We start from the raw sequence: 24,395 nt of genomic DNA, 5'->3' as shown, positions 1-24,395 counted from the left end.
CCAACCAGTGTATTGACCAGTGACGGTAGGCTTGTGGTAGACTTGTGTTAGAGGACTGCCGGCAGATTTCTGAACCAGTACATCAAAGAAAGAGAGTTTATTTCACACTTCTATTTCATAGAAACAGAATATAGGAGCAGGAGGAGACCATTCGGAATAGAAACATAGAACATAAGGGCAGGAGGAGACCATTCGGCCCTTCAAGCTGCCATTTGTTACGATCATGGCTGATCATCCAACTCAATAGCCTAATCCCGCTTTTCCGCCCCCATATCCTTTGACCCCCTTTGCCCTAAGTGCTATATCTAACTGTTTCTTGAAAATATGCAATGTTTTGACCTCAACTTCTTTCTGTGGTAACAAATTCCACCAGCCAACCACACTCTGGGCGAAGGACTTTCTCCTCATCTCTGTCCTAAATGGTCTACCCCGTATCCTCAGACACTGATCCCTGGTTCTGGATACACCCACCATCGGGAACAACCTTCCTGCATCTACCCTGTTTAGTCCTGTTAGAATTTTATAGATTTCTTTGGGATTTCCCCTCATTCTTGTGAACTCCAGCGAATACAAGCCTAACCGATTCAAACTCTCATATGTAAGCCCACCGTCCCAGGAATCAATCTGGTAAACCTTCGCTGTACTCCTTCTAGCGCAAGAACATCCTTCTTCAGATAAGGAGACCAAAACTGCGCGCACTATTTTTTATGTATATGTAAAAGTTGAACATACCCTCTCCTTACCTTCTCGTTTTTGCTATCAAAGTGGATAACCTCTCATTTATTCAAATTATACTGCATCTGCCATTCATTTCCCCCCTCACTCACCTTTGACAAATCGCACTGAATCCTCCTCGGAGCCCACCCTCCCACCCAACTTGGTGTCATCTGCAAATTTGTAGATATTGCATTCAGTTCCCTTATTTAAATCATTAATATATATTGTGAATAGCTGAGGTCCTAGCACCGATCCCTGTGGTATCCCACTAGTCACTGCCTGCCAATTTGAAAAAGACCCGTTAATTTCTACTGTTTCCTGTCTGCCAACTAGTTTTCTATCCATCTCAATACAGTATCCCTAATCCCATACGCTTTAATTTTACACAGTAATCTCTTGTGCAGTCTTTGTCAAAAGCCTTCTGAAAGTCCAAATAAACCACATCCATGTCACCCCTCCACAACTCTACTCATTACATTCTCAAAGAATTTCAGTAAATTTGTCAAGCATGATTTTCCCTTCATAAATCCATACTCTGTTCCATCCTGCCACTGTTTACTAAGTGCTCTGCTATAAAATCTTTGATAATGCATTCCTGAATTTTTCCCACTACTGACATCAGGCTTCCGAGTCTATAATTCCCTGTTTTCTCTCTACCTCCCTTTTTAAATAGTGGAGTTACATTAGCTACCCTCCAGTCAGTTGCAGGGTTTATAGAATCTTGGAAGGTGGCCACCAATGCATCCACTATTTCTGGAGCCACTTCCTTAAGTACTCTGGGATGTAGATTAACGGGCCCTGGGGAATTATCAGCCTTTAATCCCATCAATTTCCCCAACACTATTTCTCTACTGTTATTATTGATCTCCTTCAGTTCCTCCCTCTCCTTAAATCCTGCATTCCCCAACATTTCTGGGAACTGATTGTGTCCTCATTTGTGAAGATAGAACCAAAGTATGTATTTAGTTGCTCAGCCATTTCTTTGTCCCTTATAAATTCCTTGTTTCTGACCGTAAGGGACCTACATTTGGCTTCACTGATCTTTTTCTCTTCACATACCTATATAAACTTTTACAGTCAGTTTTTATGTTCCCTGCAAGCTTACTCTCGTACTTTATTTCAAAGGTGAATTGGAGTGTGGGATGGAGCTCATTAAACCATGCAAGGAAATTATCTACATGGTGCTACGGATTTAAATATAGCAAATGTATTATCCACATATTGGAAATATGGCAGGGGTAGGAGGTTAGCTGTCATTCCATTGATAGAATTCAAATAAATGATAGTCATTTACTGATTCAGTCCTCAGGGCAATGCTTTGAACAATCTGAGTCCGGCTGCCCTGTTTAAACTTTCAAACAATGCTTGACAGTTAACTTGTGAATCTGATTTATTTACTCGTCTCTCAGTCCGGAAGAAAGTACTCTCGAACACGTTCGTACTTCAGAATATTCTTTATTACGATCGGGGCCACTCTCTAGGTATTCCGGAGAACCACCTTGGAGAGTGCCAAAGTTTTGCTCAAAACATCCTTTTTTTATATGTATTATTAGGGGGCTGTCCCTTACATTCACTTGAGCTCGCCCCCATTACAAAGCATAAATTTGTTATTGCAATAGTTCCAGTACATAATTTTACAGACTTTAGGGTTATCTATTGGCACATGAGTATGTAGCAGTCTTAGCTTAATTAGCAGGTGTTAGCCAAATTTGCAAGCGGCTCCCATATTTCATATCCTGTCATCTGGCCATCTTCCTTGTTTCTCAAGGCTATTCGGCTTACAGTCATGAGTCGGCTCACGACTTCAAATATCAACTCCCTTATCTCAGCAAGTTCATTATCCTTCAATAACAAGCTCCTCCACTTGTGATTTTCCACTAATGTATCCCATTCATTCTGGCTCTTAAGCTTTGCTTCACATCCTCATTCCCCCCTTTGATCATACCATGATCACACAGCCCTCAGAGGCTTATCCTTGAGAGTCTGAGGAGTTCCTCCGGGAAATCATCCTTTGGTCCAACGTCCTCGTACACATTTTCGGCACCTACTAGGTCCTGCTGGTCTAACTGGGGAAGCCGCTGCAGCATCTGTGACATCACAGAGGCGCCTAAACGATTCCAAAAGCATTTCACGCAGGTTGCAATGATACATAGCAAAATGCAAACAACAATACAGATAATAAATCCATGAAACAGATAGGTGGTCCAGGAGCTAGACCACAGCCATCCCCACCAATTGTCCGAGGAAGACTGGCGGAGTCTCTTTACCCCGTAGGTCATGAACAAAAATGAGTTAGCAGTCACATGGTGCATTGTCCGTTTTTCTCTAGTCAACGGGTTTACAGTAATAGTCTTACAGCCGGATACCTGCGGCTTATGTCCTTTGCATCGGTAGTTCCACAGGCATCGGTAGCGATCGCAGGTCAGTGATCCACTGGTAGTCAGGAAGCGGGGCTTCTGCTCACCCTGATGAACAATGGTGGTACAAGTGTCCACGGGAGTCGCCGTCCACAAGGTCTTGCCGGTGGTGCTGTTGGTACAACTAAGAGTGTCCTCGCGGCAGAGGCGTGGTATTCGTCCTCCGGGTCTACATAGTCGGTCGCTAGTGAATGTAAACTGGATGGCGCTGGCGAGGATCACTAGTAAAAAGAGCAGCTTCATCGTGGGGTCCTGCTCCTAGTCCGAGTAAGGTCGTATGTACCTAAAACTTGAAATGAGAGTTAATAATCACGAAAACCTCACTAGCTTTTAGTGGTGGGTGTGAATCCACGCATTGCGTCCTTCAACGTTGACTGCCGTGGGGGTGGTTAGGAGAACTTGGAACGGTCCTTCTCAACGTGGTTCCAACCCCTTCCGTGTCCAATTGTGGATCATCACATGATCTCCTGGTTGCACAATATCGGAGCTGGCCAAGGGTGGCACTTCCTCTTGTGCGGCACGTACTCGTAAGTGGAGATTCTCTAATACTTTAGTCAAGGCTATTATGTAATTAGCCGTTTCTGTAGTCATGTGGTGGAACTGGACCTCTTGGGGAATCTCACAATCCCATGGAGTGCGGAGAGGTCTTCCATACAGGATTTCCGCAGGGCTTAATCGAGTCTTTCCTGCTGGGGTGGTTCTTATTTGAAAGAGTGCAATAGGTAATAGTTTGAGCCAAGTGGCTCCAGTCTCAGCTTGTAATTTAGAAATGTAAGTCCGGTTAGCTCTTTCCACCATCCACCATCCCAGCCGCTTGGGGCCGGTAGGCGCAGTGTAACTGCTGTTTAATTCCTAGTTGAGTGCAGAATTCTTTATTGATCTGTCCCACAAAGTGAGGTCCATTATCAGAGCTTAAACGATATGGAATTCCAAATCTTGGTACAATTTCACGCATAAGAACTTTCACTACCATTGAAGCCTTATTATCTACAGTAGGATAGGCCTCTATCCATTTACTAAACACATCAATAATCACTAATACATGCTTGTAACACTGACATCTTTCCAACTCAATGTAATCCAACTGCAGGGTCTCAAATGGACCTTCAGACAATGGTGTCTTTCCTGGCTCAGAGGGCACTGCCTTACCAGGGTTATACTGTTGGCATATCAAGCAGCGACTGCTAATTCGTTGGGCTATCTCCTGCAGTCTGGGATGCCACCAGGTTTTTAACAATATATCACCTGTAGCGCGAGCACCACAATGAGTTGCAAAGTGTACACATTCGGTCACCGAGGCCGCTAATGCATCGGGCATACAGGTTTGCCCTGCCGGGGTGACCCACAGCTTATTTTCTTTATCATATGTACATCCTAATTCTTCCCATAACTTTTTATCGCTAGCAGGAGCGTCCTCCTGTAGAGACTTGCCTTTTGAGCTTTTAGTCTGGCTCATCATTTTAGGCACCACCATTTCCTTTGAATGGGAGGCTTCTTTTGCTTGGTGGTCTGCCTGCCTATTTCCTTCATCTACTGGAGTTTTTCCTTTCGTATGGGCAGTACACTTTATCACTGCTACCTTTTCTGGGAGCATAAGGGCTTGGAGTAACTGGGTCACCAGCTGCTGGTGGGAAATCGGAGTTCCAGCTAATGTTAAGAATCCTCTATTCTTCCATAATTGTCCAAAGTAATGCACAACTCCAAAGGCATATCGGGAGTCTGTATATATATTTACCTTCTTTCCTGCTCCTAATGCACATACACGTATTAGCGCAAACAATTCTGCTTGCTGGGCCGAGAATGGAGTTTCAAATGCTGCTGATTCTACTGTCTCCCCACCCTGGTTGACTATAGCATATCCTGATAACCGCTCCCCCCTTTCACCGATGGAAGCACTTCCAGCTGTGAACATGGTCAGGTCTGGGTCGTTAAGGGGGGCATCCGATAGGTCCTCCCTGACAGATGAATCGTCCTTTATAAGTGACATGCAATCGTGTCCAGGGTGTTCTTGCTCAAAGATCCATTCTGCATGGGACAGAGTGGCTTAATTAATTTGAAAAAATCTGAAAATTCAAAAGTTAAGATTTGTAAGTTCCAATTAAAATGCATCTTCAGCTGTGTGGACTTTTCATTACTTTATCAGAATTAAAAGGCCAGAGCTCACAGGCAAACCCAGCATGGGAGTGTCAAGACATCTTCTGGATTATACACAAAAGCTTGTTGAAAGGGTTAATTTTCTTGCAGAGACAAAAAGGGGCGTATAGTGGGTGGATAAATTGGAATGATGCCATTCGCATATCGTGGTTCTTTCCAGGGCGAGCATTATCATGGACATATTTCATTTACCCATCTGTTCTTTATACTTAATTCTGCAATCTCATAATTAAAACATCTGCGTTGTGAGATAGGTTAGTTTTACACTACTGATGATTATTTGTGTCAGGGAAGTTTTAACCCTGAACTAATGAAACACCGGCTTGATCATATTTGTCATATGTATTTCAACTATCCTAACCTCCACTGAACACCATAAAACTAATATTTTCTTATTCTTACATATGTGATTTTGCACCCTGATTAAAATTCCTTGTGTATCAAAATTACCATGGAAATGCCAATGATAGCCTTTGAAAAGAAAAAATTGTTAACTGTACTCAAACTATAATCTTTAAAGGCAATGCATAGACAATTTGAAGCTTTCAAATAATCATAGCTCGTAACAAAACTTTTAAAAGTCAAAGTCTGAAGTCAAAGTCTGAAAATGAAACATGAATACAGAGACAGTGAATAGTTCAGAACAAAGTTTAGATGCCTAAAACTCCCTCTCTATAGATGCCTAAATCTCTCTCTCTCTCTCTCTCTCTCTCTCTCTCTCTCTCTCTCTCTACGTAACTCTGTCTGTCTCTGGAACTCTTGTCGCTCTTTCTCTTTATCTAACTACCTCTCCGTCTCTGTCTCTCCCTGACTCGCTCTTTTTCGCTCTCTCAACTTTCGCTGTCTCTATCAGTCCCTCTCTCTGTCTCTGGCTCTCTCTCTCTCTAACCCTCTCTCTTTCTCTAAAATGGCGGCAAAATCGTCAATGGTAGAAATACCTGACTTCTATAGTTAAGTAAAAATCCTTCTGGACCCTATTCTAGAATTCCAGATTATAAACCCATGGTTACTTTCTCAGAAGATAAATCGTAGCAGAGAGATATCAACATTCACAGACCAAGCATACACACTCTCACAGGTCACAAACATCAGAGCAAAGAGACAGAATTTTCACAATAGCTCAATTAAAATACGGAACAAAATTTTTCATTCTCCTTCGAAAACTTTATTTGTGTTATTCCATTTAAGTCAATTTCCACTGATTAATTTTAGAGGCATTAGCTATTCTTAGAGACGTATATTTCTTTGTGCAGATGACCTGCTTGCTGAAATGGTTAAATTTTTGTACAGAACCGAAAGTGGTGGAGAACTTGACATGATGCCATCTCCATCCGCTATGTGACCTCGGGCATTACCCATCCTTTCTCAATTTTCAATGTTTGTTATTTAACCTTTTTTGGAAAGAGACATTACTGGATGTTTATTTTTCTTTTATTTCAAATGAGTTGAATTACTGCCGAATTTATCTGGACGGCTTGAAACGATCTGAAGTTATTCTCGACATGTATCCATTGTTAAGTTTCTAACCGTAATCTTGTATTGATTTTCCTCCCCATTTTTTCGTTTTGGGAGGGGAGGATTAGTCATCCTCAGATATTCCTGAACAAAACTAATTGAGTGTTTTAGCCCCTTTCTGATCTTTTGGACTTCACTTAATTTGATTTTTTTTCTCTCCTTGAGACATTCCGGGACAGTCATTAGCCGTAATTGTTGGCAGTTTTGTGATGTCTTTTGCTAGTTTGCACAATCTGTACTGCCGCTATCTTTACCCGCTTTATTGCTATGCTTAAAGGAGTCAGAGCTCAATTCCTTTAAACCAACCTGTCTTCCAAATGGTGTGAAGGTTTAATTTATGTTATTTGTGCTTCTAGCTTTATTTGTCTTATCTTTACTTCTGTGTATCTCATCATTTTTCTCTGTTCCACAAAAATCACACCCATTTGTTTTATTTTGTACCAGAGTATTTTGCTCTTCAAAAACCAAAAAACAAAATTTTAAACTAGACTCTTTTACTCATTTGGCCTTGATACTAGATTCGTTGGATGTTACCTCACCGTCCGTCTGCCTTGCTGAGTGACTCTAATTTTTGGCGGTCAAAGGTTTGACTACTCGCCTTGTCCACCGGCTCGAGCGGCGTCCAGCTCAGCAACATCCTTCCAGACTTACACTAAATGTTACGGGTGAAAATATTCACACGAAGGCTTGAGTATCAGTAACAAAGCAGTTTATTATGTCAGAATTCTGGGAGATAAGATCTGGGAGCTCCGCAGTCCCTGACAGCACCTTATCCCACTTAAGCTTAAACTCACATGGATTAATATACATATTCAAGGCGGATAGCCTAATGACTTGGTTCTTTTCCCATATGCGCACTCCTTTTTTTTAAGACCGTGGCTGTTTTAACTATTCCTTTCTCTCAATTTTATACCCAATTTTAATGCATTAGCTTTCCCCCCAGTGGCCATTTTTCTTCTCCTAAATTTTTATGCAATTCTCCTGACAATTGTCTCAGTTGCTTGGAATATTCCGATATTGTTCACACAAGGTTTGTAGCGTGCTTCCACTATCTGAGGTTATATCTAATGTATTACCCATCTCTAACACTATTGGCAGTTAATGATCCTTGCGATTATCGTTCATTTGGCGAAATGGTCCTGGACCACTTATTCAATTATGAATTTAAACAGGGTTATCCTACCCTGTTGGCCGATTTAGGCAGGCTCATCCGTGCCTGCAAGCCTATCTAACTACAAGGTTATCACGCCCTTGTTATGTTGTTACCTTAGGGTTGATCGCGCACCCTTCTAAAGCCTCTTATCGTGGGGGGCACTTTTAGACAAAGGCAAGGATCATGATGATGCCAAAACCTCTTCTGTAGCTATAACTGGAGGGGCTACACACCCTCCCTTAATGCACTAGTCCCTGACTGTGCCTGTGGCTATAACTGTAGGGGCCACACACCCTCCCTTAATGCACTAGTCCCTGACTGTGCCTACGGCTATACCTGTAGGGGCCACGCACCCTCCCTTAATGCACTAGTCCCTGACTGTGCCTGTGGCTATAACTGTAGGGGCCACGCTCCCTCCCTTAAACGGGTTCGTCGGACTGACCTGGATCTCGTAGGAGCGTCCCTGAGCACTGGCAGCGGGGCCAAATCGCGGACGGTACAACGGAGGGGAATACCAAAGTGGCAAATATTTTACTCACAATGGGGGCCCAATTCCTCCTTCACTCCCGAACTCGATCAGTCGCTTATGCCGCCAGTCTCAGCGGAGACTCTTTGAGATCCCATCGCTGCCACCAAATGTGAATCTGATTTCTTTACTCGTCTCTCAGTCCGGAAGAAAGTACTCTCGAACACGTTCGTACTTCAGAATATTCTTTATTACGATCGGGGCTGCTCTCTAGGTATTCCGGAGAACCACCTTGGAGAGTGCCAAAGTTTTGCTCAAAACATCCTTTTTTTATATGTATTATTAGGGGGCTGTCCCTTACATTCACTAGAGCTCGCCCCCATTACAAAGCATAAATTTGTTATTGCAATAGTTCCAGTACATAAGTTTACAGACTTTGGGGTTATCTATTGGCACATGAGTATGTAGCAGTCTTAGCTTAATTAGCAGGTGTTAGCCATAGTTGCAAGCGGCTCCCATATTTCATATCCTGTCATCTGGCCATCTTCCTTGTTTCTCAAGGCTATTCGGCTTACAGTCATGAGTCGGCTCACGACTTCAAATATCAACTCCCTTATCTCAGCAAGTTCATTATCCTTCAATAGCAAGCTCCTCCACTTGTAATTTTTCCACTAATGTATCCCATTCATTCTGGTTCTTAAGCTTTGCTTCACATCCTCAAACTGTGTGTCACCATTAACTGCTGCAATCTTCATGGCAATGCCTCTATCAGTGAGTACACTTGCTAACCAATAAGCAATCTCTTCTCGTACAGTATGACGTTGTTTCCACAGGCTTTGTTATTTTTTCTCTGAAGAAGAGTAAGAAGAGTCGTGTGGACTTGCAACATTATCCGTCTCGCGCTCTCCCTTTCTCTCCAGATGCTGATTGGCTGCTGAGTTCTTCCTGCATTTTCAGTTTTTATATATATATTATTTATTTTATATATTAGTTTTACTGTGTTTGTCCTGATGAGTGCATAACAAAATGTTTTGATAAAATCTATTTTTTTCAATACTTAAGTTCTGTCCTACCCTACCAAATGGCTATAATTATGGATCTGCTAGACTCCAAAGTGTTTTTGCCTTTTTGTCTTTGGTTTTTGTGCTTTAAAAGAAAGTAATAAATAAATGTAGCCATTTTGTGTATTCTTGCGGGGTTCCAATCAGTTCATGTTAACCATTTTAGCACCATAGGAAAAGTGGCCTTAAAAGGCTCTCAATAGTATTGTGAGTATAGTTTACAGTCACATGGTGGCAGCCTTCTGTCTCTTAACATGATGGTTTGTGATGTGACAGTCAACCCAGTGTTAAGTATTGCCTGATGTGGCCTCAGGAACCCCATTCTAGCATAGCAGTCTTTTGCATTTACTTCAGAGGAAAACCAGCTAAGAAGATGCACAATTCTCTCCACTTTGCTTTCTCTGGGCCCTTTCCCCAACCAGCTGGACTTTGCAAAGTTTCACGACCTTCAGTGACTGTCTTCGACTTGTCAGTATTAGTATCCAATATCTTCATATCTCACTTCCAGGTGTCCTTGTAGCAGGGGTATGGACGTACAGAAAGTCGTATATGACCATCATCCAGCTGATGAACGTGGCTGAGCCAGCACAGATGTTGGCTTGACGTTGAGTGGCACGGTATTAGATTAGGTTCAATAGGCAGCACGGTGGCGCATTGGTTAGCACTGCTGCCTCACGATGCCGAGGACCCGGTTTCGATTCCGGCCCTAGGTAACCACCCATGTGAAGTTTGCACATTTCTCCCGTGACTGCATACCCAAAATGTGCAGGGTAGGAGGATTGGCCCCCTTAATTGGGAAAATTTTTAAAAATATGTTTGATTCAATATATTGCATTCACATGGCTATATTAACAAAACACTTGCGTCTCCTTGTGGGTTAAAATTTTTTACCTTGATAACTTAATTTGGTATATGGCAGTGGAAACTGGGTAAAGTTCATATGCATGCATTATTACTTGTGTGTTAGCAAACAATTTAACTTAAAGTCCTAAACTGCATCGGTAATGGAAAAATTTAATTTAATTTCCTAACCCTGTGAATTAGCAAAAAGGCAGCACGGCAGCACAGTAGTTTGCACCATTGTTTCACAGCACCAGGGAACTGGGTTTGATTCCCGGCTTGGTTCACTTCCTGTGCGGAGTCTGCACATTCTCCTTGTTTCCTCCATGTGCTCAGGTTTCCTCCCACAAGTCCCGAAAGACGTGCCGTTAGGTGAATTGGACATTCTGAATTCTTCTGCGATGTACCTGAACATGTGCCGGAATGTGGTGACTAGGGGATTTTCACAGTAATTTCATTGCAGTGTTAATGCAAGTCTACTTCTAACACTAATAAAGATTATTATTATTGAAATGGCTTTTCAAACGTAGATTTCTTATAAGAAGTATTTTGCCAATCACAAATAAATAAAAGCTTCCTTATGTTTGTGTTTATTGGTATTGTCTTCTTTGGGGTGCATATAATTCTATTGGTTCTAAGTAGTGATACCAAACGGGAGAGGAACGTATGGTTCTCAGACTGGCGACATTTACATATTACACTTAATTCAAGTTTACGTTGTGTAAAGAAGTTAGCAAGAATTTTATGTAACCAAAGTTAAATGCACATGTTTAGCAATTACACAGAGCAAGACTAGAAACTCGGGTCATGTTACAATGCCTCTTAACGTTGACATGTTATTTAAAAAAATGGTATATCTACTTTTGTTCTTAGCACCAAGGATGATATTGACATTGATGCACTGGCAGCAGAGATTGAGGGAGCTGGAGCCCCCAAACCTAAAGCAGCAAGCAAAAAGAAGAAAAAAGATTTTGTGTAAGTATTCATTTTGGATTTTTATTTGGGTTTGATTCTGTTCTTATAAAGTTTTCGTGTGTACAAAAAGGTTGAGTTTCTGTTTGTTTTTAAATTTCAGGGAAGATGATATACTAAAGGAAATCGAAGAACTTTCTTTAGAGATTGAAGGAACAAAGGATCATAAAGAAACAGCTAAATCTTCAACAGCAAATGTAAATGTTTAGATTTACAGTTTCACTATTTGGATTTACATATTTCCAAAATCCTAACTCTTTCAGCTTTTTTCCTAAAGTGTTGTTATAACAAATGGTGTGACTGAACTACACTGTTATTTTTGTTCCAGATAAATGGCTTATATTATGTTGCCTACGCTGCGTTCTAACCCAATATCTTGTATCTCGCAAAGATAGTTGACTTTCTCCTCTGTAGTATCCCCCAATTCAGCATCAGCTTATTTGTTGCTAAAACCCAGATCCAGGTTGACTCCAGACTCCAATCTACTCCTGACCAACCTCCCACCCTACCATAAAATTGAGCTCATTGAAACTCTGCCCACATTCCAACCTGAAACAAATACGGCTCATCCATTACTCTCTGCTTGCTGACCCACATTAGTGTCCATTACAGCATCATCCCAGTGTTACAATCCTTAACTTCTTGATCCAATCTCTCTATAGCCTTATTATTCACTACCTCTGTAACCTTCTTGCAACCATTCAACCAGCCTGGAATATTACATTCTGCCAGCTTATGGTCTCTTCTCTCTTCACCTGACTTCTCCTTTCTGTATCCCTCTCCACCATCATCCCCTCTGACCCATCTCACCATCCCACCCCTGTCTCTCCATCGCTTGCCCACCTGTGTGAAAAGACTTGGCGTGTAGTCGGAATTTCCCCAAAGCAATAGAGCAAATGCATTCCCCACATTCTGGTGCAGTAGTACACACAATCCTAAACATTTTTATTATTTTTTGTTTAAAAAATAATTTCCTCTTACTTTTTTTTGTAGCTTTAATTTTCTTCTTTTATTAAATTTTCTAGGTTTTATTTTTCTCTTGAATGTTGCTGGTGTAGCACAGGGCTAAATCGCTGGTTTTGAAAGAAGACCAAGACAGGCCAGCAGTACGGTTCAATTCCCGTACCAGCCTCCCTGCACTGGCGCCAGAATGTGGCGACTAGGGGTTTTTCACAGTAACTTCATTTGAAGCCTACTTGTGACAATAAGCGATTTTCATTTCCTTTCAATGTTTAAAGATGCCAGAAATATATTATAGCTTGCATAAACCTTGATATAACTTGTTCTGATACCCATAAGAGCCGATCAATTTGGTTGGCATCCACTTTGGAATATTTGTACATGTTTGCAATGGTTAAATAGTGAACTTCAGTGATAATTTCAATCATACTTAAAATGAGTTTACTTTTGTCCTTTCCTAGCAAGTGTGTTTAGTCTCTGTATCACTTGAATACTGTTCATGTTTTTAAAACCATTTTGGCTTCCAAACGACACTCTGGATCAAGTAATTAATCTTTTTTTCGAAAAATATTTTATTAAAGCATTTTTAATTTTAAACCATTTTCAAGAGGCCAAACAACAAAGTAAATAACACCCACCCAACCAACAACCAGACCCAGCCATCATGGCTTACATACAAAGTTCCCCAGTCCCCCTTTCGCAGTAACTTATTTCCCACCTCAACTAACCCCCTTCCTCCCTCTTTTCCTTGATTTTCTCCCCCCCCCCCCCCCCATTTGTATCTACTGACAGCTTAATTTTCCCCCAAAAAGTCAATAAATGGCTGCCACCTCCGGGTAAACCCTAGCATCGATCCTCTCGGGGCGAACTTGATCTTCTCAAGCCTGAGAAATCAGGCCACGTCGCTGACCCATACCCCCGATTTCAGGGGTTCCGAGTTCCTGCACCCAATAAGATCTGTCTCTGGGCCACCAGGGAGGCAAAGCCTAACACATCAGTCTCTCTCACCCGCTGCACTCCCGGATCTTCCGACACACCAAAAATAACCATCTCTGGATTTTGGAACCACCCAGACCTTTAATACTATGGACATGACATCGGCAAATCCTTGCCAGAATCCCCTAAGCTTCGGACATGCCCAAAACATGTGACATGATTCGCGGGCCCTCGCGCACACCGCCCACACCTATCCTCCACCCATCAAAGAACCTGCTCATATGGGCCACAGTCATATACGCCCTGTGGACTACCTTGAATTGTATCACGCTAAGCCTGGCAAACAATGAGGACGCGTTAACCACATTCCAGGCATCCTCCCACAATCCCACCCCTAATTCCTTGCCTAACTCTTCCTCCCATTTTCAATTTACCTCCACTATCTGGGGGGGGGGGCCCTCCCTCCCTCCCTCCCTCCCTCCCTCCCTCCCTCCCTCCCTTCCTCCCTCCCATTCCATGAACTCTTTATACATTTCTGAGACTTTCCCCTCCCTCACTCCTGTTTTCGACACCACCTTGTCCTGTATCCCCTGGGGCGGTAGATGTGGAAAGGTTGAAACCTGTCTCCATGCAAAGTCCCTCACCCGCAGGTAGCGAAACCAATTCCCACCTGGAAGCTCAAACTCCTCCTCCAAGCAGGGAAACCTCCACGGATATACCCCTCCCATCTGATCCATAAACCCCTTTCGTTCCTGCGCAATCGCTGACGCCCTCCCAGTTTTCAAAGTCGACCGATCCAGCCTTGGATCCATAACCCTATTAAAATCCCACCCCATAATCAGCCGATGCGAGTCCAGATCCGGGCTCTTCCCCAATACCCACCTCATAAACTCTACGTCATCCCAATTTGGTGCATAAATATTCACCAGCACCACGGGCATCCCCTCCAACTTCTCGCTCGCAATAACGTATCCCCCCCCAGTCCGCCACAGTACTTCCCACTTCAAATGCCACCTGCTTATTAATCAGAATGGCCACTCCCCATGTTTTGGAATCTAGCCCCGAATGGAATATCTGCCCCAACCCCCCCCCCCCTTCCTCAGCCTAGTCTGATTCCCCACACTCGGATGTGTCTCCTGTATCATTGCCACGTCCGCCTACAAACTCTTCAGATGTCCGCCTACAAACTCTTGACTGGCCCATTCTGCCCTCTCACATTCCATGTGATCAGCCTGGTCTAGTGTCCAAAGTCCCCATTGTGATCAACCTAGCCTTTCCTAGGCCGGCCTCCAGCCCGCATCCCGAACCTCCTCAGGCCCAGCCTCGGGTGGCCAGCGTCACCGATCCTCGCCCTGTCACCCTTCACCAGTCCCTCCCCTGTCAGCAGACTTCAACACCCCCCTCCCGTCCCACAATAAAATAATAATCCCAACCCCCTTCAACACACTTACACCTGCTCACCCTCCCACTTCACATCCGTGAGCTAGACCGCCCAGCTAGCTTGGTAGCCCCTGCCCATGGCGCCTAGAGCACCCGGAGGAAACCCACGCAGACACGGGGAGAACGTGCAGACTCCGCACAGACAGTGACCCAGCGGGGAATCGAACCTGGGACCCTGGCGATGTGACACCACAGTGCTAACCACTATGCTACCTTCTGATAAATCAATCAATAAATTTAGATAGAGATGAGCATAATTTTCAATTTCACTTCTTGCACTGAAAGAGTATGCAAACTTTTTCAACAGAAAGAAGAAAAAAATGATGAATCTGAACTAGTCAATAAAAAGCAAGATAGGAAGAAAAAGAGCCTGAAAGTCCAAAAACCTAGTTTTGAAGATAATGAAATCGAAGGTGAAGAGTCTGGGCAGCCAAAAGCCCAAAGTCAGAAGCAAAAATCTGAACAATCAGATGATGATGATGATGATGATGAATCAGGAGAGAAGGCTAAAGGGAGAACCCAGAATCTTGAGCAAAAGCAAGAGCTTTCAGAAGATGAAGAAGTCGAAATTAAGAATCATCAAGCAAATTCAATCAGTGATGAGGAATCTGATGAGTTTCCTCAAAATACTAATAAGAGGAATCAAAAAGGTAATCAGCTTAAAAAAGGTGAAAGTGAAGGTGAGGATGAAGGAGATTCAAGATTCAAACTAAAAACAGCTGCACAAAAGAAGGCAGAAAAGAAAGAAAGGGAACGCAAAAAGCGTGAGGAGGAAAAGGCTAAACTTCGTAAGCAGAAAGAAAAAGATGATTCTGACCGGCACAAAAAGGAACCGGACGCTAAAGCTCCAAAATCTGAAACTGAACTTCTTTCTAAAAGTTTATCAGAGCAAACAGATGTTACTCCTGCTGATGATAAGGGAATCGAAGATACTACTGGTGCAGAAGGTACCTTTTTAAATATCTGCTTTCCATTTGTTGGTTATTGGGATTTTCTGTTTTTTACTTCTGACTATTCTACTGTCTTACAGTATTCAGTTTGAAATGTGTTGACGAGAGGCCAAAAATGACTTGGGATGTTTTGAAAGGGAATCTGTGAGCTTAGAACCTAGACGGCTAAAGATTGGCTGCCAGGAATGTACAAAAATCCAGAGTTGGGCAAATGCAGAAGTGTAGAGCTAGAGGAGGTTGTGGACAAATGGTAGCTTTCAACTCCTCCACTTAAAAAGCTGTCTGGTTCCCAAGTTTATGTTCCTGTGCACAATTAAGGTGAGTGTAAGAATTCCTCAGATTTTTGTATTGTCTTCGCTTCTTTTAGGAAGTATGAGCCGTGTGTGCTGTGCTGTATCATGGTTGCAGCATCTTCAGCTTATTAGACTAAACATTTGGAAACAGCTGTTTGTAAATAGTATTTTTGTTACAGATTAGACGTCTAGATTTATATAAATTGTACAACCTCTCATATTCCAGAGTCTACTTGATTCGTGACGTTATTTGTGAGCGGGAGACTAGATATATAACCTACATCTGAAATCAGGAAGTGTGATCTTGGATGATAATTACTTTTGCTTTCCACCCCCATTATCTGCAGCACTATGGCTGTGGCAGAGAGGTAGTGTATATGTGCATCTACCAATCGAATTGAATAAGCTGCCTTATTTTGCCTTTATTGAACCTATGTGCCAGAAGGGGTACAGGACGCAATTTCAAAAGTTTCAGATGACACAAAACTTTTATGTGTAGTGAACAATGAGGTGGGTAGTACTTGGGCAGGAGGCCGTAGGCAGGTTGGTGGAATGGGCAGATAAAATTCAATGCAGGGATGTCTGATGTGATGTATTTTTGTAGATTGAATGAGAAGCAGTATATGTTGCACTGTAAAATCTTAAAGAGGCTGATGCTGGGCTGTTAGTGCACAAATCTTTGAAGGTGGCAGGACCAGTTGATAAAGCATAATAGGATGCTAGGTTTTGCAAATGGAGGCATAGAAAACACATTAGCACAACAGAGTTCAAGTTGTCAGTTGTTGCTCAGTTGGTAACACGCTCTCCTCTGAGTCACAAGATTATGGGTTCAAGTCCCCTTCCTGGACTTCAGCACAATCGCCATTCCTGCACTCTCATTGGATCAAATCCTGGAACTCTGGGATGTAGCTCATCTGGTCCAGGGAATTTATCAACCTTCAATACAGATAAGGTTTCAAGTACACCTCTTTACTAATACTGGTTTCATTCAGTTCCTCAGTTTCACATGTCATTTGGTTGCCTAGTATTTCTGGGAAATTCTCTACATCTTCCGTGAATATAGGCACAAACTAATTGTTTAGTTTCTCCAGTATAAATTCTCCTAACGCCACAATCCTAGATAATCTTGTCCTTTTTACATGTTCAAAGAAGCTTTTATTGTCTGCCTTTATGTTTCTCACTAGCTTGCATTCACATTCTCTTTTCCATTTTTAAAGATCAGTTTCTTGGTCGCCCTTTGCTCAAATCAACTTGTACCTCCCAAATTCCAGGGAATACAATTCTTGTTTGTGTAATTTACCATTGGAATCCAGGGATCATTATAATTTCCCTTTTATAAGAAAAAAATTGATCGGCTTTCAAAGTTGACTCCATATTGATAAGTCAGGATTTTATTAAAGCCTAAGTAAGGCTTAATTTATTGAAATATTCAAGCACCAGTTTTCAATGAACAATCCAGAATTATATTGTCCATTATTGTCCTTTGGGTAATAGGTGTGAAAGTTTCCCTTTTCTCTGACTCTCTTTCATATCTGCACCTGTCTGGATCAATGATCTCCCTGGCCCATCATCGCAAAGAGTGACCCCATACTGACTAGGATACATGCCCAAATCCATAACTATGGATAGGTCCATCCAACCATGTTTTTTTCATACAACCTCTTCTATCCAATAAGGGACCTAGCAAGATCTATTGCCAAGCACAAGCTATTTTATGTTCCCATGGTGATTATGTAGCCCTTTGTGACAAAGGGTTCCAAGCGTAGACTGGTTATTAATATGTGTAAACCTAATTCTACAGGAATAAGATAAACTTAATAAAAAATATACTAACTTAATAACTATAAACAGTTGATGTTACTATTAAATTAAAGGTCTATCAAAGTTTAATACTGAAAATTAGTAATAAATATAGCTAAAATTCGATGACTGTCTCTGACATCCATATTTCCTTATGCTAATCTGATCATTTTGATCTACTCGCAAAAGCTCTTGCTTTTTATTAAGGATTTTTCATATTATACAGAGCAACGGTAAGTGTGAACAAAGGCAAGTGTGAACATAGATCAAAAACAAAAATATATATGCGTTGGTTGTCTTCCATAATTTATATCAGTTGTCTTTTGTTATTTACAATGGCTGCAGCTTCTTGTTTTACTTTCTCCAATAGGCATTTACTTCTAGCTGGGTCCCCTGTTTCCCGCTCTCCCTTTTCTTCTTGACCGCCTTCCCATTCTGGTCATCTGGTGTGACCTCTTCCCTCATTAGTTCTTGCATCCTGTTCCTGTTTGGTTGGCGCGACGGCATGCATTATGTTATTTGCGGGACATGGTTGGGCTCCATGCCTCTTTATTTCGTCTCTTTTCCCCCCCCCCCCCCCTTTCATTTGTGGTCGTCGTGTACCGGGGCTTCCCTCTCACTTCCTCTGGCTTATTAGCTGTTGGCTACAGGTCTTGGAACAACTGGGTGATTTGGCTTCCATGTTTTGTGGAAACCTTCTTCTGACCCCAGATGGCCAAATTAATTTTCTCCATTTGGAGAAATTCCGATAGGTCGGTCAGCTAGACCGCGGTTTTGGGTGGTGCTGCTGATCGCCAGCCGAGCAGGATTCTCCAGCCGTCGATTAGGGAGGCAAAGGCAAGGGCGTCGGCCCTCCTCCCCATGAAGAGATCTGGCTGTTGAGACCCCAAAGACTGCCACTCTCGGGCATGGCTCCACCTTCATCCCCACCACCTCGGACATTGTCTTGAAGATGGCTGTCCAGAACCCAACAAGTCTGGGGTAGGATCGGAACATGTGGGCATGGTTGGCCGGGCCTCTTTGACACCATTTGCATTTGTCCTCCACCTTCGGGAAGAACTTGCACGTTTGGGTTTTGGTTAAGTGGGCTCTTTGTACCACTTTCAGCTGCATTAGACTTAGCCTTGTGCGTGTTGAGGTGGAGTTGATCCTGTGCAGTACTTCACTCCAGAGTCTCCACCCTATTTCAAACCGTGGCGGCGGAATTCTCCGCTCCCGGGAAAAATCGGGAGGGCCATCGTGAACTCGGCCGAGTTTCACGACGGCCTCAGAGGCCGCTCCTCGTCCCCTATTCTCCCCTCCAGGCGGGGCTAGGAGCAGGGCTCCGTAACTCTTGGCCGCGGGGGCGTCGCACCAAGAATGGCGTCAGCCGCGCATGCGCAGGTCGGCCGGCTCCAACCCGTGCATGCGCGGCTGATGTCATGACGCTGACAGCACGAACCCGCGCATGCGCGGTGGCCATCTTTCCCCTCAGCCGCCCCGCAAGACGTGGCGGCTTGATCTTGCGGGGCGGCAGAGGGGAAATAGTGCGTCCGATTTGGACGCCGGCCCAACGATCGGTGGTCACCGATCGCGAGCACAGTCGTGGTGCTCTTTTCTTGCTAGGCCACCTACAAGCCCCAAACGGGCTTCTCACTCCCGTTTCACGACGGCAGTGACCAGGTGTGTTTGCCGCCATCATGAAACGGCTGCGATCGGGAGGCCGCTCGGCCCATCCGGGTCGGAGAATCGCCGTTCGCCGTGAAAAATGGCGAGCGCCGATTCTTCCGGGTTGGGGGGTGGGGGGGGGGGAGAATTTGTCGGGGGGCCATCCCACCCGGCGTTGGGAGTGGAGAATCGCGCCCCAGGTCTTCCTCCCACTTTTTTCCTTTGTATCATCCTGCCCTTCCTATTAGTCGTCTATACAGGTTCCCACAGATGCCCCTCCTGAAGATGTCTGCATCCAGTAAGTCTTCTAACAGCGATTGCTGCGGTGGTCGTGGGTCTGTTCTTGTTTCCCTCTGTAAGACGTTTTTGACCTTGGCTCGTTTCTCCCCGGCAGCTGAAACTTCTGTTTGTTCCTCACCTGTTGTCAGTCTGTTGTCTGAGTAGAAGTCCCTAACTGTCAATGCCCCAGTCCAGTCTCCACCTTTTGAAGCTGGTGTCTATTATGGCTAGCGCGAACCTGTGGTTGTTGTAGATGGACATTTTGGTTAATCTGAAGTGCTGTCGCAGTTGGTTCCACAACCGGAGTGTTGCAATCACCACTGGGCTCATTGAGTGTTTGTTCAGTGGGGATGGGAGCACAGCCACGGCCAGGGCCCAGAGGGAGGTCCCCATGCAGGCGCCCTTCTTCATTTGCACCCACTTAGCTCTGGCTCCTTTATCCACCCCTTCACCCTTTCCACAGTTGCCGCCCAGTGGCAATATTGCAGGCTTGGTGGGGGGCTAGGCACTCCATGGCTCTAGTTCTGTGCAGTACCTTTTTGAGGATCTAAGGGTTTTTCCTCCCCACAAAAACAACATGATCAGTTTTTCTAATGAGTTGAAAAAAGCCTTGGGGATGTAGATTGGTATGGATCTGAACAGGAAGAGGAACCTGGACAGTAAGTTCATCTTGATTGACTGCACTCTCCCTGCCAGGGCGAGTGAGAGTGTATTCCACCTCTGCGATCCTTTTTTACTTCATCCATCAGATTCGTCGGATTCCATTTATGGATCCGTGTCCAGTCATGGGCAATTTGGATCCCCAGATAGCAGAATTTGTGTCGGACCTGTTTAAATGGCAGTCCCTCCAGCTCTGCCCCGCCCCCTTGCGGGTTCACTGGGGAGATCTCACTTTTGCTCAGGTTTAGTTTGTAACCCACGAGCACTCCTAACTCTTTCAGGAGTAGCATGGTTCCCACCAAGCTTCTTTGTGCGGATTGGGGGCATTCATCATGACATCATCTCAAACAATCCAAGCTGGTTTACCAACTAAACCACACATATTTTCTCATGCAGTATAAATTGTTGTTCCCTTTGAAATTTGGCATACTTACATTAGCCTTGGTGAATGCAAGACGAAAAGCTTTGACAACATCGTCTCTTTGTTTTCAACAATACTCCAGATAGGTAAGCTGTTCTTTGTAGAGTTGGATTCAGACAAAATTCCATTTTCACATTTTCTTCAGAATTTATACCCCACCAACAAACAGTAAACAGTAACGAATACAATGTCAATCCCCTGATCAACAACAACGATCCCATCCTCCCACCACCCCTCAAACAACGGCCCACCTGACAATATAAGCATCAAATAAAACAAACCCTCCCATGGTGGAAAAAAAAGGAATCAGGAATCGCCTATGGTCGCCATTGACATATACAGTCCACCTCCCAACCTCCACCTCCCAAACCCCCCCCCTCCCATAGTCAATGTCATCCAATCCCCGAAAGAGTACCGTGAATGACACCCATGAATTGTAGACACCACCACCTCCAGACTCCTCCCCTCCACTTCCTCTTGTAAACTCCTCCCCCAACCTCTGTTCCTTCCCACAATTTTTCACCCCGGCTAGACTTGCCAAAACCTGTTCTACCAAGCTCCGATGGCTGCAGCCCCTCCTCCCACCTCACTCCTGTTCACTGGCCTGTTTAAATCGGCCAGCGTGGAGGCCCCATTCCGGGTCTCCTTCCCCCTAGCCCGGTCCCAGGAAAACCAAGAAATCCCCTTTAGCACACAAGCCTGCATACACACCCAAGCCCCAAAAAACCATCATTGCAAATGAAAGTCCCATCTCTTCCCTTGTCCAAATATATACATTTAGTACATAAACCAACACGCAGTGAAAAAATTAAGTTACATGAGGCTACATCGGTACACGACCATTTCTCAATTCTGCCACAGTCCTTCTGCCTTTGCAAACTCCTCCGCTGCTTCCGCCGTCTCAAAATAAAAGTCCTTGGATTTGTCGGTCACCCTCAACTTCTACACTACACCTTGCTGATGTACAGTGCCTTCTTCACCCGGCTGAAGCCACCCCGCCTCCTCGCCAGCTCCACCGTAAAGTCCTGGTATATGCGTATACCAGCTCCAGCCCACTCCACCATCCGCTTCTGCTTTGCCAAGCACAGGACTTTCTCCTTCACCCTATACCTACGGAAACAGAGTTACTATTCTTGGCGGCTCACTCGCCTTTGGTATAGGCCTCCACGACCGATGAGCCCGTTTCAGTTCATATCGGAAGGGATCGTCCCCCCCCTGCAATAGCTTCGCCAACATAGTGGCAAAATACCCCTTCGGGCAGACCCACGATCCTCAGATTCTGTCGCCTGGATCTGTTCTCCAGGTCTTCTATTTTGGCTCGCAGACCCTTGTTGGTCTCTAACACCCTACGCAACACCTTCCCCATCGAGGTGAATTGATCACTGTGCTGCGATGTCATGATTGCTTTCCTTACAGTTCCTGCGCTGAGTTATTCACTCCGGCGTACTTCCGTTAGCCCCATTTTTCACGGCCATTTTTCTCCCAAACTTTGACATTTCTCCGCCCTGTGCCTTCTTACCCTCCCTGTGCCTTTTTTCAGCCTTCGTTGCCCCCGGGACCGGGCGTTAAAACTCGGAAATTCCCAAGCGGGAGCGGCTGCCTCCCACCTGCCGTCCCCATACTTATCTTGTGGATGTGCCCCTGCACTCCGTGGTTATCCTTTGATTGGGGGGGGGGCATCCAGGGTGGCCGTTCTTGGTTTCTTCTGTTGCAATTAGCACCCTGTCGTAGCCAACTTTCTCTCTTTCCCTATCCCCCCATCCAGAGATTTCCCCCTCCCCCCCCCCCCCCCCCCCCCCCCCCCCCCATTCCTGTATCTACCTGTGCTAGCTTGCTTGCTTGCGTGGTGCCCCCCCCCCCCGAGTGATCTTTCCCTTCCCCTACCTGGTGTATTGCTTTTATTCCCCCCACTGTTCTCTTTCTCCCCACGTTTCTGCCATTACCGTTCTCGCCCCCTGATTCCACAGACCGAAAACAAGGCAGGTCTATCCCGCGCAATTGTTTTCTTTTTAAAAAATATATAGAACATAGAACAGTACAGCACAGAACAGGCACCTTCGGCCCTCGATGTTGTGCCGAGCCATGATCACCCACGTATCCACCCTATACCCGTAACCCAACAACCCCCCCCTTAACCTTACTTTTTAGGACACTACGGGCAATTTAGCATGGCCAATCCACCTAACCCGCACATCTTTGGACTGTGGGACGAAACCGGAGCACCCGGAGGAAACCCACGCACACAAGGGGAGGACGTGCAGACTCCTCACAGACAGTGACCCAGCCGGGAATCGAACCTGGGACCCTGGAGCTGTAAAGCATTTATGCTAACCACCATGCTACCGTGCTGCCCAATATAGTTCGTAATCAGTGTTGTTGCTGCCTTCCCAGCTCGTGCCTGTGCACAAATCCATCTGCAATGGCAGGTGTAGTGAAGTAATGCTTCTTTCCTGGAAGGGTACCCAGAGGTTGACCGGGTACAGCATCCCAACCGCACCTTGCTCTTGTAAAGGGCTGTCTTGGCTGTGTTGAATTCAGCCCGGTGCTTGGCCAGGTTTGCCCCAATGTCTTGGTACACACGGATCGAGTGTCCCTCCCACTTGCATGTCTATATGTGCCTTGCCCAGTCCAGGATCTTCTCCCTGTCTCGGTATCGGTGCAGCTTCACGCTGATGGCCCGGGTCTGCTCCCCAGTTTTGGTCCTTGGCCGGAGTGACCGGCAGGCTCTGTCTACTTCTGGGAGTTTGAGCAAGTTATCCCCCCCGCAACCAGTTTCCCCAGCATCTGGGGCACGTACTCCGTGGGGCTCCTACCCTCCAGTAGTCCTACAATGCGGAGATTCTGGCGATGCAATCTTTTCTGCTGGTCCTCGACCATCCCTTTCGGCATCGCCTGGGTTGCCACCAATCTTTCCACCTCCGTTTCCAATGAGGCGATCTGGTCATTCTGGTAGGTTGCTGCTTTCTCCAGCTCCCTGATGGTTGCCTCCTGCACTTCCAGTGGTTGCTCCATCTTTTCCAGCACTGCCTTGAAAGGGGCCAGGGCGTCCGTGACTGCCACCTTCACTGTTGCCACCATCTTTAGCTTGATGGCATCTCTGTGCTTCAGGAGGTCTTGTGTTAGTAGGTTCATCCACTCGCCAATCAGAGGGTAGTCCAGCATGTGCCTTGGAGCCTCGGCCTGTTTGTGTTCAGCCAGTTCCGTCCCATTCCAAGCCCTCGTCGTCACTCCTTTCCTTTCCATCCTCTTGCTAATCCTTGCTTACGGGCATTTTTAGGTAGCTGTGATTGTCATGAAGGAAGATGGGGGGACGGGGGGTTTTGCAAAATTAGTCGCCCATTTGTGGGCTAAAAGTACCAAATTCCAACTTTTGAGGAGAAGAGTCACCTTTCCTGCATCTGCTTAGCACATCCCCCTCACCGGAAGTCAACGCACGTTTTCATTTTAAAGGCGCAAATTCACAAATGTCAATTGCAGAAAAAATAGAAGCAGGAGGAGGCCGTTCAGTTCTTCGAGCCTACTCTGTCATTCATTATGATCATGGCTGATCATCAAGTTTAATACCCATATCCCCTTAACCCCAAGAATTCCTTTTCGAAATTACATTTTGGCCGTTGAAGCGAATTCCACAGATTCACCACTCTCTGGGTGAAGAAATATCTCCTCCCCTCAGTCCTAAAAGCCATGATGTGGAGATGGCGGAGTTGGAGTCAC

The 24,395-nt window shown here is 44.9% G+C and overlaps 1 protein-coding gene across 2 annotated transcripts in view; it reads left to right on the top strand.

The window, feature by feature from the left end:
• eif5b (eukaryotic translation initiation factor 5B) overlaps positions 1-24,395 on the top strand; it is a 141,330-nt gene that overhangs the window by 16,355 nt on the left and 100,580 nt on the right. For both annotated transcript variants that reach the window (XM_038818175.1, XM_038818174.1), the window contains exons 2-4: positions 11,197-11,298; positions 11,399-11,492; positions 14,939-15,578. In XM_038818175.1, coding sequence (XP_038674103.1) covers positions 11,197-11,298; positions 11,399-11,492; positions 14,939-15,578 — 836 coding nt within the window. The remainder of the gene's footprint in view (positions 1-11,196; positions 11,299-11,398; positions 11,493-14,938; positions 15,579-24,395) is intronic.

This window comes from Scyliorhinus canicula, chromosome 14 (genome assembly GCF_902713615.1).
Source record: "Scyliorhinus canicula chromosome 14, sScyCan1.1, whole genome shotgun sequence".
Lineage (NCBI taxonomy): Eukaryota > Metazoa > Chordata > Chondrichthyes > Carcharhiniformes > Scyliorhinidae > Scyliorhinus > Scyliorhinus canicula.
The sequence above is the reverse complement of the archived record's forward strand: the minus strand, read 5'-3'. Positions and strand labels throughout refer to the sequence as shown.